This window comes from Monodelphis domestica, chromosome 5 (genome assembly GCF_027887165.1).
Source record: "Monodelphis domestica isolate mMonDom1 chromosome 5, mMonDom1.pri, whole genome shotgun sequence".
NCBI classification, from domain to species: domain Eukaryota; kingdom Metazoa; phylum Chordata; class Mammalia; order Didelphimorphia; family Didelphidae; genus Monodelphis; species Monodelphis domestica.
The window spans coordinates 305,511,718-305,527,895 of record NC_077231.1 but is presented as its reverse complement, the minus strand read 5'-3'; the positions used below and the strand labels follow the sequence as shown (position 1 = coordinate 305,527,895).

At 39.8% G+C, this 16,178-nt stretch overlaps 1 protein-coding gene across 4 annotated transcripts in view; it reads left to right on the top strand.

Moving 5' to 3' along the window:
- TOPAZ1 (testis and ovary specific TOPAZ 1) overlaps positions 1-16,178 on the top strand; it is an 84,847-nt gene that overhangs the window by 63,371 nt on the left and 5,298 nt on the right. For 3 of the 4 annotated variants that reach the window (XM_056800400.1, XM_056800398.1, XM_056800397.1), the window contains exons 17-19: positions 8,083-8,247; positions 10,282-10,485; positions 11,315-11,498. In XM_056800400.1, the coding sequence (XP_056656378.1) occupies positions 8,083-8,247; positions 10,282-10,485; positions 11,315-11,498 (553 nt within the window). The remainder of the gene's footprint in view (positions 1-8,082; positions 8,248-10,281; positions 10,486-11,314; positions 11,499-16,178) is intronic. The other variant, XM_056800399.1, reaches the window with a different exon arrangement.

Sequence of the window (16,178 nt, the reverse complement as noted above, 5' to 3'; positions counted from 1 at the left end):
CTGGGTCAGATACTATGGCCTGGGAAGATGTTGAACATCTGGGTCTGCAGGGCAGAGAGCACAAGCTGAGGATGAATGCCTCCTAGAGGGGTCACACAGAATGCCAGGGAAGATAGCTGACCACAGAAAGTAGAAATGCCAGTTCAGTGTTGGCAGAGTTGATTCAGATGTAGAAGCTGGGATAAGGGCAGAGTATTAAAGATGGAAGGATCACAGTCATTCTTGTTTCTTAAAAGGGATAATGGATGCCATTTGTTGAGACCGACACACCTATTTCCTCAAATTATCAGAGAACCATAAAGACCTCAATGGCCATACATGGAAAGAATCCCCATTGTTACATAAGGATTGTCCGGCTTCTCCATCACTAATAAAGACTCTCAGGCTTACACTTCGGAAATCATTTTCAGCCCTCCATTCCCATTTATTAACCCATAGCCATAGTCTACTAATGCTATCCATGATATTTCAGACGTAGATAATTTTCTTTTACTTCTAAATCTCTAAAGACCCTTGTCACTTCCTGCTTTATGTGTAATAGCATCTCCCTAATTAGTTTCTCTACCTCCATTCTTTCTACTCAGAATCTTGCTACAGTCAGTCACTGCACTTATTAAGTGTTTATTAAGCATCCACTGGGTACCAGACACTGTGCGAAGGGCTAAAAATGCAAATAAAGATAAATGATGGCCTCTGCCCTTAAGTACCTCACAACCTAATGACCAAGACAATGTGCAGAAATAACTGTGTGCCAATAAGCTACATAAATATCAATCAGAAGTAATTAGCAGAGGGAAGGCACTGGAACTGAGGTTTAAGAAAGGCAGGATTTTACCTGAGGCTTGAAGGAAGCCAGGAGAATGAGGTGAGGAAGAAGAGAATTCCATGCAGAAGACAGCCAGAGAAAATACCCTTAAGTTAGGAGATGGAGAGTCTTGTTCATAAAACAGCCAGTAGGTCAGTGTCACTGGAGTGTAAGATACTTGGGACAGGATGAGGTGTAAGAGACCTGGAAAGGTAGAGGGAGGGAGAATAGGTTATGAAAAGCTTTGAATGCCAGAGAAATTTGTATTTGATCACAGAGGTGTTAAAAAAAAAAAGTCCCTAGAGTTGGAGGGGTGGGGGGGATGGCATTTGAGAATCATCATAGAGATGAGATGATCATTGAATCCAAGGGAGCTGATGAGATCTCTAGGTAAAAGAATATAGAGGGAGAAGAGGCAAAGGCCTAAAATGGTTAGCAGACACAAGCTGGATGAAGATTCATCAGAGAAGACTGATAAGGGGCAGAGAGGTAGGAGGAGACCAGGAAAGAACAATTGACTCAGAAGCCTAGAAAGAAGACAATTTCAAGAAGAAGGTGATGGTTGACTGTGTGAGGATTAAGAAAAGGCCACTGGATTTGGCAAATAAGAGATGGTTAGTAACTTTGGATAAAAGAGTCTAGGTTAAATGATGAGACTAGAAGCCAGAATCCAGAGAGTTAAGGAGAGTGTGGAGGCACTTGTTGTAATGACTTTCTCAAAGAATTTAACTAGAGAAGGCAGGAGAGACATGGGGCAATAGAGGAGACAGCTGCATCAAGTGAGGTTTTTTTTAATAGTTGGGGAGATATAAACATGTGTATAGGCAGAGAGAAATCAAAAATAAGGCAGAGAATGAGGAGAATAGAGAAAGCAGTCTGCTGGAGAAATCTGGGATCAAGGAGGGCCACTTGTGCATGTAGAGGGGTTGGCAAATTTGGCAAAGAGAAGAGCCACCTCTTCATGTGAGTCAGGGTGAAGGAAGAGGCAGGGGCAAAAGGCATCAGGATGATAAGTGAGGTGAGGAAGGGGAGAAGATGAAGGTCTCATCAATGGCCTTCATTTTTTGTTTTTGTTTTTTTTATTCAGTAAAATATAGAAAGTTTGGGGAGAGATGAAAAGGTTTGAAAGAGCCACTGTGGGGAGTGAGTTAATGAGTTAATTAGAAAGGTGTAAAAAAGTTGCTATATAGCACGGAGAACTTGGTTTGAAGGTTATGGAGCATAAATATGTAGTGAACCCAGGCAAGAAGACAGTTGCATGATTTCTCCACCACCATTCAACAAATGCCTAGGAGCAGAGGGAGCAGATAGTGAGGGTGATCTAAGTCTGAGGCTTATCAGGGCAAGATCAATGATATGATGGGAAGTAAGGGACTCAAGAGAACAGTATAGAAATGAACTGGACCAAAGAGCTAAGATTGGGGAAGGAGGCAAGGGTAGCTAGCACCAGGGTGATGGCCTGGGGGGAAATTGGCAGGTCAAGGGATCTTTAGTCACCATGTGGACATAAAACAGGGTTTGGGATGGGCAGACAGAATGAGGAAATGGGCTGACAATGGAATTTCAGAGTTCAAAGTTACAACCACCTTGAATAGCCAGTGGTAGTTCCAAAAGAGGAAATAAATACCCATCCCTCTTCTTGTAAGAAGAGGTGGGGAATTAAGGAACCAAGAAGTGCCATAAGCTGCTGGACAGTAGGGGGTGCTTAACTGTTGACTAGGTTACAGTATCAAGAAAGCACGTATGTAAAAACAAAAGGCATCAGTAAAACTTCTTAAAATTTGACCTTGTGTCATTTTCATTTATATATATCTTATCTTTCTTTAATAATACACTGTAAACTTCTTAAGCTTAAGGTCAGGGGTTATTTTTTCATATTTTGTATCTCTAGTACTATTGAAGGGACTTAATAAATACTAAATATGGGACAGCTAAGTGACTCAGAGAATAGTGCAGGTTCAGAAATCCAGAGTTCAAATCTGGTCTCAGACATTTACTAACTGCATGACCCTGGGCAAGTCACTTAGACTCAGTTTCCTCATCTATAAAATGGAGATGAAGATAATGATGATAGCATTAGGCTCCTAGAGCTATAAGAATAAAATGATAAAATATTTGTATAGTACTTTGAAAACCTTAAAGACCTATAAATGCTGACTGTCATCATCATTGTTACTATTATCATTGTAAGTATTCATTGAAAGACGTCACTCCGTCCCCCATCCTATCATCCACCCACACCCGTTGCTTCTCTAGACCATTAAATCCCCCTGGAGTTATCTATCAGCTTCTTTGAAAGTGGTGTAAAGCGGCATACGATATATAAAAGATGTTCCTAATGTAAAGGGCATCAGTTATAATATCTGTTATATAGTAAGTTAGTCCTATAAGCATCAAGTTACATGTCCTGGTGGTATGATGAAGATGGGAAAAGAGTTTATTGAGCAATCAGACTTCTGGGGTCTGAGCCACTTCCGGTGCCAGATACTAGCCATTGAGCAGGGGACAAAGGAAGCTTGGCCGCCTTCCCCGAACTCTTCTCCCTCAGCCCCCCCGGCTCCCCAAGTACAAAGCCGTACTATGGCTTCTATCATTCCGCTTCCCAACAGAAGCTTAGTGACTAAAGTTGGAAGATGTCCATGCCAGGAAAACTGTATAAAATCTTGGGGACTCTGTTAAGCCCAGCATCACCCCCTTGAGGAGCTTGAGCCCTGGACGCACCTCACCCAGTCCTCCAATTCAGAACCTCTCGACTCGGCATTTTGTATCCCCAGTTCTTCAGCCAATCCTCCATTTCCTAAGCAAGAACTTTTTTGCCATGTATCAGCCCCATCATGGAAGGCTCCCTCCTGCGCAGCCACGGTTGCAGACTGTCGCTTCTGACCACCCTGCGCCCACCTCAGCCCCCATCTCCTGGAACTTCGCTTCTGCTTCTTCCTCTTCTTTTTGCCCTTTAGCCATTTCATAGGGAGAAAGAGCAGGACACTGGCCGCCTAGGAAGCAGAGCATGCCCAAGTGCTTGGACATCAGATTCCACTGAGACACCCCATTGAAAGACTGAATTAATCAGGTGTAGGCTGAGAAAAATTCGTGCATCTTGAGGCAGAGCCATTAGTGAGAGTGAGAGTTGCAGGAAGCAGGGGGAGAAGGGGGGGGGTGTACTGCTGAGCCTGTAGTCCCACTTTGTATTCCAGGGCTGATGGGGGCTGGGGAGCAGCACACACCTTAACCCCAAACTAAGGAACCAAAAGCTGTGCTCGAGAATGTGGCTGAGAGCCACCTTTCTAGGTACCACCTGAGCCGATTGTCCAGAGAAATCTGGCGTCCAGTATATGGCACCCTCGTCATTGGGGACTCGGTGTCCGCTCCACCCCGGCTCCCACAGGCCTAGCACAAGCCAGACCCTAGGCAGGGGAAAGGTTCTAAATGGAGAGGATCTGTCTAAATTTCTTACCATTTGAAATGGATCTCTCTACTTGTTCCTCAGAGTCTCTGCGATCTGCTTTCTGTCTTCATCCTTTAACTAAGACTACCCTTTCAGTAGTTCTCATTCTCTTTTTTAATGATATACTTTTTCAGTTAGAAAAAATCTACTTTCTTTCTCTTCTGCCCCACCCACTCCCCTAGACAGAAGGAATGAAAGTCTAGATGGTAGTCTTGAGGTGAAGAAGAGGGAGCTCAGGCTAGAGGAGCAAATTTCTCCATAAATTAAATGTCTTTGTTATGGGAAGGGAAGAAAGCATTTATTAAATGCCTCCCATATGCCAGGCACTATGCAGAGTGCTTTACGATATCTCGTTGGATCCTCACAACAACCATGGGAGGTTATGACCCCCATTTTACAGGTAAGGAAATTGAGGCAGAGATTAAGTGACTTGCCCAGAGTCACACTGGTAAGTGTCTGAGTTTTTATTTGAATTTACATCTTCCTGACCCCAGACCTAGCACTCTGTGTATTATGTATTATGGCACACACACACCCCCAGCTGCTGAGTGAACTGCTGAAGGGGAAAGTTGGCAGGGAAGATGAAGATACATAGGGGCACAATTGGGGACTGTTAGTGGGCCCAGCTAGCACAGTTAATAGCTTCATCTTCAAAACAAGGGAAAGGAAGGAATGGGATTGGGGAGACAGGGGGTCCAGGGTCAATGCACAGAAACATTATAAGAAAGGGTAGGGAAAAGAAAGAGAGTCAAGGGTCAGTGGCTAGCTAAATAGGTCATAACTGTGAAGAGAGGGAAAAGGCAAGAACAAGGATGATAAAGTGGGCAAAGGAAGAATTGGACTGGATGAGATGGTAAAGATGGCATGGAAGTGGCCAGGGTAGGGTAGAGAAATAGAACCAGAGTTGAGCACTTTGACTTGGATGCGCCATAGGGTTGGTGTTCCAGAAGTCATCCACATCAACATTGTAGTCTCCACAGAGTAGGTTAAACTGAGCTACAGACCAAACTCCTTGAGAAAGGAAGAACAATGACTGTAAGGCTGGTATATCCACAAAGATGGTGTGAATCGAAACTATGGTGAGTCCGGAACAGAAGGTTGCAGTTTGCTCACCCGTTAGGCCAGGGCAAGGGATTGCTGGTCAAGGATTGTCAGTAGTGGCAGATAGAAGGATTATCTGGTGAGAGAGGCAATCTTGCTCTCCACCTAGCTATCAAATTCATGTTCCTTAAACCTGGGTCTAACTAGAGCTTTAAAATCTTCAACAGCTACTTATTTTTGTAAGATAAAATTACAGACTCCTCATCTTGGCATTTCAAGCCCTCTGCAATCTTGACTCCCATTTCCCTTCCTTGATTTATTTCACTTCACCCTCCTTCCCCACCCCCAACACATACACACAATCTGTTGTAACCAAACTGTGTATTCCTAGCTCTTCTCCAAACTTGACATTCCATCCCTTGTCCTGGTGCCTTACCAAAAGCTGGCCTCCTTGCTTGGGGTACATTTCCTGATCATGTCTGCCTTTTAGAATATCTGGCTCTGAAATCTCAGCCAGGCTGTTACCTCTGGTGCAAAGATGTGCCTGACCCACTGTTAATGCTTTTCTCCTTGTCTTTTCTTACCTGTGTCTATATTATTTCCTTCACTTCCCTCACCTCCGAAAGTATGTAAAGAATTAAGTTCCTTAAAGACAATTATTTCATTTTTATTTTTATGTTCCCAGCACTATATAGCCATGGTTAATAAAAGTTTATCGAATTAAGGTCTGTCGCTCTTGATCACAGTGCTTTAGAGGGGCTGAGAGATTTAAAGTGATGAATTGGAGTGTCTTGTTAAGGTGGTCTCCAGACCAGGGTGGTAGAGTGCCTCTGTTGTCCTTTACAAGACAGCCTTTTTTGGTATTGATAATATCACAAGAATAAACTACTATCTCCATTTCTGCTGAACTAGAAATACTTTTTATTTCACCCCTTTAGTATCTAAATGCCAAATTTGTGCTTCTATATAACTTTTCTCTAACATATCTAAATAGGCAAAAGACAATAATAGAGTGGTTGGTCTTTTAAAGTAAATATGAGGAGCTTTTTACATCTTCCCCTGTTTTTGTTCCCCAATGTTAAAAAGGGGTTGCTTGTCATTACTGCTGTTGGTTAAAAAACAACAAACTTTTTGATCTCCAAAGGTCTATTATACACTTGCTTCAGGGAGAGGTAGGAAAGAAGCTCTGAGACAATATTCTGTTTTAGCACTAACTAAGCTAGAAAGAAAACATTGACTGGGAAGCAGTCAGTAGTGGTAGCAGGAAGTTTATAACATAGATTAGTTCCTGATGTCCTGGGAAGAAAAGAGCTTTCCTGAGAACTATCCCTTTGGGTTTATACCAACAGGATACCCTCTTCCTTCCAGTTCCCCCTTTTCTACTTCATTCCACAGTGATGTTCTACAGTGGATTTTCTCTTTACCGTCACATATTTGACTGAAAAATGTTGAGGGTATAAGCTACCACTGTGCAAACAATCGGTTGTTGGTTATGAAAACACATTTTGACTCAGTTGAGTGATATAAAAATTCTCTTCCAACAAAGTGTTTCCTTTTCTTACATAAAATCATTGAAGATTTCTTGAAAGATAAAGCAATACAAATAACCTTGTTCAATGACTGGTCGGAAACATCATGTATATTAAACCAGAAAATGCATGATTCCCAAAGGTGTTCACCACTGTGACGAGACCCAGCACAGAATCCAATTTTAAAAGAGATTTCATATAGAGGATGAGATCCACCAGATGTTCTTTTTTGCATTTGACATTCTGGTTGCATTATGTGCCAAAACATTGCTTTGCAGAGCCTCCCAGAAGAAATCCAGTCACCCAAAGCAGTTTCTCCAGGTTGTCCATGCAGGAAAACCCAGTGGGTGCAAGACTTCCATTGACTAGATTTTGGCAGGCATTTGCTTAGACTACCTATTACGCTTGTCCATTATGGAGGCAGAATATAGATAAATTGGACCCACAATTTAAGCAGCTTTAAGCAAGGCTCCTTTAATAACTCAAAGCTTCTCCCAGAAATAAGACCCAACATTTTTTACTACCAGTGTTAGTGTTTTTTGTATAGTTGTATGGCATGAAACACAACAGTCTCCAAAGTACTGAAAATGAATGTCACACACAGGGCCATAGAGAGACTCATGATTGGTGTGAGCAAGCTGCAACATGTCATTAATGAAGACTTCTGAAGAAGAGCAGGAATAAAATATATCAGGAAAATTAAATGTTAGTCACATGATGAGAGCTAGAAATGACAAATGGACAGCCCAAGTGTTACACTGGGGTCCTCACATTGTCATGACAAATTGAAGAAAGCCTTCAAACTGAGTGGATCCACTGTGGTGAACTTATGGGAGGACTTGGACAAGAATCCCACTGGATGGGCAGACAGGGGCTACAGTCTTCATCGTTGAAAGAAATAAGCCAAATTAAGAGTTTTAGTTTAACATTTGTGTTATTCAGATCCTAATAAACATTTTGGCTTTTACCATGGAAATGTGATACTAAGAAATTATGTTGTCTGAAACAGGAAAAAATTTTAAACTATTTTTAATGAAAAAAATCTGTTTAGAATAGTGGCTATTAAGACATATAGTACTTGTTTCTTAAATGATTTAAGCCTCTTTTAATTAAACATCCATTTAAATTTTGCCATTTTCTCCAAGAAATAACATATAAAATGGTTGCAAAAATTGTTAGAACAATATAGGTAATTGAATTTTAATAGCCTTAATTTACATGAATGAAATATTCATAATTCAATATTTCTTTCTGCATTTAAGAGTCTGAATGGATAATAAATACACCACTGTGGCCCTGTGACAGGATGGATGTCCTCAACAGACATAACCTACTCTGTACAATTGCATATGAGATCTTAGCCAAGAACCTTTACCGACAAACATTTGAAGTTCTTCAGAACTTACCTGGTTTCCAAAATTCTCAAGGTATGTTTAGAAAAATTCATGTTCATTATTTCCCCATTAGAACTGTTCTTATATGAGACTAAATCTTAAATTCCACATAGTTACTATATCTGTCTCACTTTACGAATATTCCCTCATTTTATTCAATAACCAATTGATGTGGCACCTTTCTAAAAATTAAATCATGTCTTCATATTAACTTAAATTAAAAATTCAGATACACTTTAGTTTAAATTTGTCTTCATTTTTCAGTGACTTGCAATACTAGCTTTGTTTTACTATTTTCTCTTTCCTAGCTTCTCTATCAAGTAGTGAATATACAAATAAAATGTTTAAATATTTGCTCTTTAAAGAATAATTTTTATAAATTGAGTAAGTCTTGCAACATCAATAATTGTGTAAAAAAAAGGTTACTATAGTTTTAAAGATGGGCATGCTAAAAAATCCAAGGGTGATAACACTGAGTTCAGTTTATGTAAGTTGTACTATGTTTTCATTAGTAATAATGCTTAATTTTTAAAAGTGTGATCAGTTTAACAGAATTTATTGCGATTTCTATATAATGTGGGTAGAACTTAAAAAACTGAAGGAAGCCAGAGCATAAAAAGATTTGAGATGTTCATTTTTCACCTATCTTTAGCTCTTTTCTTCATTTTTAGAAGAGAAAGCAGCCCTTTTACCTGTGTCCTTAAACCCTTTGCTTCTGTGTCCTCTAGGAACCTACTGACCAGTCCCACTTCCTTTCTTCTCTTCAATTCCTCACACTTGAGGCATTCCTTCCCCTCTATCTGCCTGCAGAAATTCTCAAGACTCACCTGTCCTTGGAGATAATCTTCCCTTAACCCTGCTGTCTCTTCCAACTTTCTTCATCTTTCCAGGGTCTTCTTCACTCAGCTTCCTGCTCTTCCTCATTAGCCAATCAGTCATCCTCCTTCTTCTGCTATACAGCGTGGTTTCTGAACCCGGCACTTGACTGACACAACTTTCTTCCTAGGTCTCCTTGGACCTGGCTCGTGTCTAGGTCCTCACCACGAACACCAAAGCGCTCTCAGCTGTCATGTCAAGCTCACAAAATGTAGACAGCTTAATTTAGACAGATCAAAAAGTCCTCCCTACCAAGTGCCTCTCACACTTGAGCCCATCAGGGGTCCTTGTTGGATGAGCCCCGCATAGTCCTCCAGACTCATGTTCTACCTTGAAGGCTTGTCCTTGTGCAAAGGTCTCATGGTTGCTAAAGATCAAGTCCAAGAGTACTGATGCTGGCAACAGAGGACCTGGGTTTGAATCTTGCTCTTGCCACTTACTTCTGGTGTGACCTGTGGCCAGTCCCTTGGGCTCTAGTCTAGGCCTCGTTTTCTCCTCTCTAAAATGAGGGGGTTGGACTTGATGGCCCCTGAATGTCCCTTCTAGCGTTAATTCTATCACTGGCCTCTCTGAGACCAATGTGGTTCCCTGGAGCTCCTCCATGCCGAAGCTTTCTTCGAGAGAACCAAGTGTTTGTGTTTCTCGTGAGCTCTTAGCTCTGACCTGCCTACTCTCTTCTCCACCCCATGAATCTCCAGGTGTAGTCCTGAAGGCATTTGCTCAGGTATCCAATTAGATTTGAATCTTCAGTCCTCTTCAGCGTAGTGTCCTTTGGGCTCCCAGGGCCAGGCAGTAATACCTTATGAAAGAAGTGACTTCATTAAGGAGATTCTCTACCTAGTTAAGGGGGGGGGGGGGGGGGGCAGGAAAAGAGACAGAGATGGCATCCATGCCCGAACCCAAGGGCGCATCATGGGATAACAAGGCCCCAAGTCAGAGTTTAGGCACCACCACTTAATAGCTACACCCAAAATAGTCAGGGCGCTGTCTAAGTAGAGATGGTACGATCAGCAAAGGCCATAGAAATTAAGGCGAGGTTACGTCACTGTAGCCTCAAGTAGCAGTCGCATGCTTGGGGGAAGCAAATGAAGGAAGGTTTGGAGAGGTGATTGTGACTATTCAAGGGGGAAAAGTTGGAGAAGCACTAAATCAGATCAGTTTATTAAATTTAATATCCTTTCTTCATTTCAGAAACTGTGGAGGTCTCGCAGTATAACCTTCTTTTTAACAAGCTTCTAGATGCTTGTATAGAAAGCAATAGTCTGGGTGTGTCATCTTCTGTAGCAGAATTCATGTTTTCAAAGAACATCCCTATTGATTTTTCTTTTCTCAGAAGATTAATTACTGCTTTAGGGAGAAGTTGTTTATGGCCAAAAGCCAGAGCCCATTACAAAAGTAAGTTACAGTTGAAATCCATATGAATCTTAAAATCTCATATGTATTGTTTACATATTTGGTAATTTTTAATGATCATGTTTTAAGGTGCATTTGCAAATTCTGAAATTGAATTTTTATATTTATATTAAAAAAATGACAAAAGATATCATATAATTTAAATGTAATTTGAAATATATACCAGCCTTAAAAAATGTATAAATTTATAATAGAGAATTAAGTTTATTTTCATAATGATCATTTAAAAATCTATTATGCAGCTTTTATCCTTAACTCTACTATTTCAAACTTTTAACAGAATACAACTTAGTTTTTAAAGATCATACTGTGTGATAGAGGGGATTCTTGTTCAGGCATATACATGTTGGACTGGGTCGCCTCTGAGAGGCCCCTCCTGACTCTGAGATTCCATGATTCTAGAAGAGATTTTTTAAAAAGCCATTGTGCTGTATACTTATGATTCATTTGCATGTTTAGGTCTCAGTAAAGCAAATTCCATGCATCCATCTAGGGTTCTGATATTTGTAGTAATGACTTTTTCTTGAAATAAGTGTGTTCTTGGCAGATACTCAACAGTCTTTTTATAGAGATATTTGCTGCTTCATTTTACATAAAAAATATTTGTAAATTGATACATATTTTAAATGAGCCAGGAAGGATTATTTAAATTAATTTAAAAAGGCATCTATAAAATACTTTTATGGAGAATGGCATTATTTTATAATGCAAATAATTGACTCCATAGAAGTTTATATTCGTGTGTGTGTGTGTGTGTGTGTGAAGTTTTTGTAACATTTGACCTATCATAAATGTATTGTTTAACTTTCAGGTGCTCTGTCACTGGGCTGTTACCCACCCTTGGAGGGAAATTTGTACCGAAAACTTCTGCTGATTCCTTCCTACTTGTCTGAGATTGAAATGCTCTTAGCTATTGAAATTTTTCTAGTATCTAATGCTAGTAGTATTCAGAGTCCTGGTGCTTCTTCCCAGACCCTGCAGATAGTACTGAAAAGGTTAGTGGGCCTTGCTTTTATAACATTGAAAACTGACAGGGAAGCTCTGCATTGAGGAGGGGCCTCAGGGGCAGAGATTAGCCATTGGTAAAATGGAAAGAGCCCAGGAAGTCCCAGTACCTCACCTACTCCTATGTGACTTTAGGCTCTGGCTGTAAAATGAGGATCTTGGACTGTATGATTTCTAAGGCCCCAGCCAGGAACCTATAAAATGCTTAGAGATGGAATGTCCTATCAAGAACTTTGGGCAGTATTTTAGAGGCAGAGGGGGATCTCTGAAGGACTATGATCCCAAGTGTGCTTTAGAACAATTGGTATGGAACAGACTAAAGACAGGAATCCATGCCAGAAGCTACAAAGTCAGGAATGTAGGACTGAGAAGATAGCTTTGAGAAACAAAATTTAGTGATATTGGAATTTTGTTTTGATTTATTGGTATTGTGAAATACATTCCCAGATTAAGCCAATCAAGTACCGTCTTCTACCCTCAAGAATATTTTTAGACTGTCTGAACAAGTGTGGAAAGTTTTAAGAGTGTGATCTTACAGAAATGTCAGAAAGTCACATATCTTTTACACACACACACACACACGAGTCTGAAGAAGTCTAAGGCAGTTTCCATCTCACAGATTTTTTTTCATTTATCATCTTATATATACACAGAAGACATAGTCTCTCTACTTATAAATACTTAGGCTGATATAATAGGGTCAAAGTAAAAAGACAATTCAGCTATTCTGGCTTCTACCCTCCTATTCGAGCTCTTTGCCAATGCCCACACAGCCATTTACCAATTGTTTACCCATTTGCCTTCCCTCGTTGCTGCTGTTCGGTTGTGCCCAGCTCTTTGTGAAACTGTCGACCATAGCATGCCAGCCCTGTCCATGAGGTTTTGTTGGCATCGATACTGGAGTGGTTTGCCATTTCCTTCTACTGTGGAATGAGGCAGACAGATGTTAGGTGACTTGCACAAGGTCACACAACTAGTAAGTGTCTCCGCTGGGTTTGGACTTGGATCTTCTTTATTCCAGACCTAAAACACTGAGCCACTTACTGCCTCATGTCTTACCTGAAGGCCTCAAACTTTTGGCCTTAACTGCTATAGAAAGTCTGCTACAAACTCTGCTGACTCTTTTCACATTATGCATACTGTGGAATAGTAGTCATTAGCCTAGACAGTGATCTGTATTTCAATAAACACTTATCAAGTACAGTTATAATTAGGGCTTTTTCCAAGGTGCCAAATTTAGAGGACATTGGTGGCCTTATAATCGTTTTACAACACAGAAACAATAGAATTTAGTGCCTAGTTGGCAAAAATAATTAGTCAAATAGTTCTGCATAGATTCATCCCCTCTCTCTGGTCTCTCTATTCTCTGCCTCCCGTCTTACTGAAGGCACTTTTTTTTTTTTTGGGCAGCTTGGCCTCAGTGCCCAAGTGCCTAGTTTTAGCTATGAGTTCATGGGCGTACAAAGATAAAAATGTAATAGTCCCTGGAAGAAAACCAAATAAATAACATCCTTTAGTCAAAGTCTCTAAACTTTAAAAATCCTCCCAAGAAAGCTACCTGAGATGAAAATATCATGCTTGTGTAGCTCACGGACTCTAGTACCTTATAATCAGAAATTTCACAATCAAAAATTTTTACTTATGATTCCATTTCAATAAAAAAAAAGGAGACTGTGCCCTTAAATGTTCATATTTCAGTTGAATTTACCTACTTTGATTAAACTTTCTTCTCTATACAGCTGGCCAGTTTCTCTAGAAATGCTGATTTTCGCACTTAATATCTTATCCATTAAGACAGTCCTAATAGGGAGGGGAAATGAGGCAGAAAGAAATCACAAAAATATCCATTCAAGTAGCAGACTTATTCTTTTTTTTCTCTTATATTACATGTTGTAACTTTAGGAAACTAAACTTACCATAAATTTGTCAGAATTTTAGAATGATCCATAAAGTATATGACAAAAGATAATCTTTCTAGTTATTTTCCTCAAAGTTCAAAATAAGAACAGATATATTCTCCCAAAGTGTTTACTGTTTTCATGAAATATATCTAACACTAAATATATGGAAAAAGAGAATCTATGTAGATGGCAAGGCCCTCTATATAACTCCTGTTTTCAAAGAATATATTGACTGCATTATGATATTGCCAAATATCTTTATGAGACCCATAATCACTCAAAAGAGTTAAGCCTAACTAGCCACACCAAAAAAAACAAATGGATGAAGAATGCTTCATCCAACTATGCCATTCAGTTGAATGGACATTCAGTAGAGTTGTGAAGGCCATCCATATATCTTGGCCAGGTATTGGGCAAGATCAGTGAACAAGAGGAAGAAGTAGAATGGATTGCCCTTGGTAAATGGTACAGAACTTTGGAACAATCCCAAGTTTTCAGGGGCAGCTGGGTGGCTCAGTGGATTGAGAGCTAGGCCTAGAGACAGGAGGTTCTAGGTTCAAATCTGGCCTCAGACACTTCCTAGCTGTGTGACCCTGGGAAAGTCGATTAACCCCCCTTGCCTAGCCCTTACCACTCTTCTGCCTTAGAACCAAAGGTTAAGATGAGGGTTTTAAAAACATCCCAAGTTTTCTCTAAAATAGGCTCATCTTCTAAAAGCAGTATTCTTTAGGTGAGCTTTATGACCTTGAGTCATGAAATGCCACAGCCTCTGGATAATTAAAGCTCAAGTTCAGAGCCACCCAAAAAGCAATGGAGAGGTGAATAGTTGGCATTTATAGGATGTAGTATATTCCTAATAAAGAATTGTACAAGAGAAGCATCACAGAAGATGTTATCAGAATGATGGATGACTGCAAAAGGCCATATTGTGAGAGTGAGAGAAAGCAGGAACAACCTACTCTTCCACTGGCACCCTCATACTATCAAGATTTTTGAAAGGACCTTCAGCCTGTTCAGTAGAAGCCCTATTAAGTTTTTCTTGCAGGATATGACCTAGAGAAACCCAGGAGGAAAGGGAATGGAAACATGGTCATCTACACCATTGCATAGACCACTGATATCAGGGAGACGATTGATCTCTAAATATAGAAGCAGCATTAGGAAACACAGGAAAAGTTGTTCCATTCTGTGAGACATAGTAATTCCTCTTTTTCTTTTCATGGCATATTCTCCAGTTATAAGCATCTATTTTGCAGTCCTCATACTATATTATAAATGAAAGGCTTCCTGTGGCTTACTATCACAGCCTTTTGACACTATGCATTATTATATCTTGGTTCCCACAGGTATAATCCAGCTTATGCTAACTGCTCTTCTTTGATCTATAAATCTGTCCTGTCCTAGTACTATCCTCTGCAGTGCCACCAGCTTAGTCTCCCAACACTATGTCCCCTTTTACTCATTTATCATGTTTCCTTTTTTCATTTGTTATGTCCCTCAGACCTCTGTATTAATCTTAGGCCTTATTAGAAAGTTGACCTAAGACTATTGTGTGCATATTCTGTGTATGTGCTGACTGGGCACAGATTTTGAAGACTCCTCCCCGCTCTCAATCAGGCACTGCCACTACTTTCAACAGAATTCTAGAAACTAATCTAGACCCATCATTTTACAGGTGAAGAAACTGAAACCCATAATGAGTTAAGGATTTTGCCCAATTTAGTAACAGAATTTGGCCTAGAATCATGTTTAACTCCTCATCATGTGTTCTTTTCTGTCTCTGTACCATATTGCCTCCCATTTTTTGATTGCTACTTCTTTTAGATCTGATGATCCAAATATTCTTTTTCTTTTTTTCTTTTTTTTTTGGGCCAGACATTAAGAATTTATTAAGGACTCACTGTGTGCCAGGCAATGTGCTAAACACTGGGAACACGGAGTAAAGCAAAAACAAGATCTCTGACTTCAAGCAGCTCACAATCTGAGGGCAGAATAAACATGCAAACACATACTTAAAGGTTATATGCGATCTAATGTGCAGATGGATGGCACAAGCAGTAGGAGTGGGGAGCTAGGAAAAGCCTTTTTAGAACATGGGATTTGAAGAATGTCTTTTTTTCCCCCTTGTTTACACCTGGTTTATTCTTTGATTTAATTGATTAACTTAATGCAGAGGCCAGATAAGCTTCAGTCATACATAAATGAGGAAACTGAGTCCAGGAAAAAGAAAGCTTTCTTCTTTTTACCCCCAAAGGAAACATAGTGGCACTCAAGCCTAGAGTTTAGGTCTTTTGGCTCTCATTCAGTACTCTTCATAGTATGCTATTAGGTTAAGCCACCTAGCAAAAATTTTTCCTGGGTCAGGAAAAGATGGATAGTTAAATATTGATGGTGATGTGTTGGATGATGATAATGATGATTGAATTTAGAGTTGGAGATTTTCCTTCCATTTGAATCTTTTTGACCCTTCCCACTCTAATGATTAAAATTTTCTTGGGGTCTGTCTCCAACCTCTTTGACCCTTCCATTGTATTGGTCTTCTCTCCCCTCCCCATATACTTCTTTATGAAATATAAAATTACCCAATTTTATTTCTTTTCCCATTTCTCTTAGAATTATCCTCATTTTTTTACCCCTAGTCTTTGTGTGTGTGTGTGTGTGTATATATATATATATATATATATTTTTTTTTTTACATTTCATTCTATACATTTTGTTACTTTTCCCTCTAAGTATATTTCTTCTATACCCTGATGATAATAACAATTT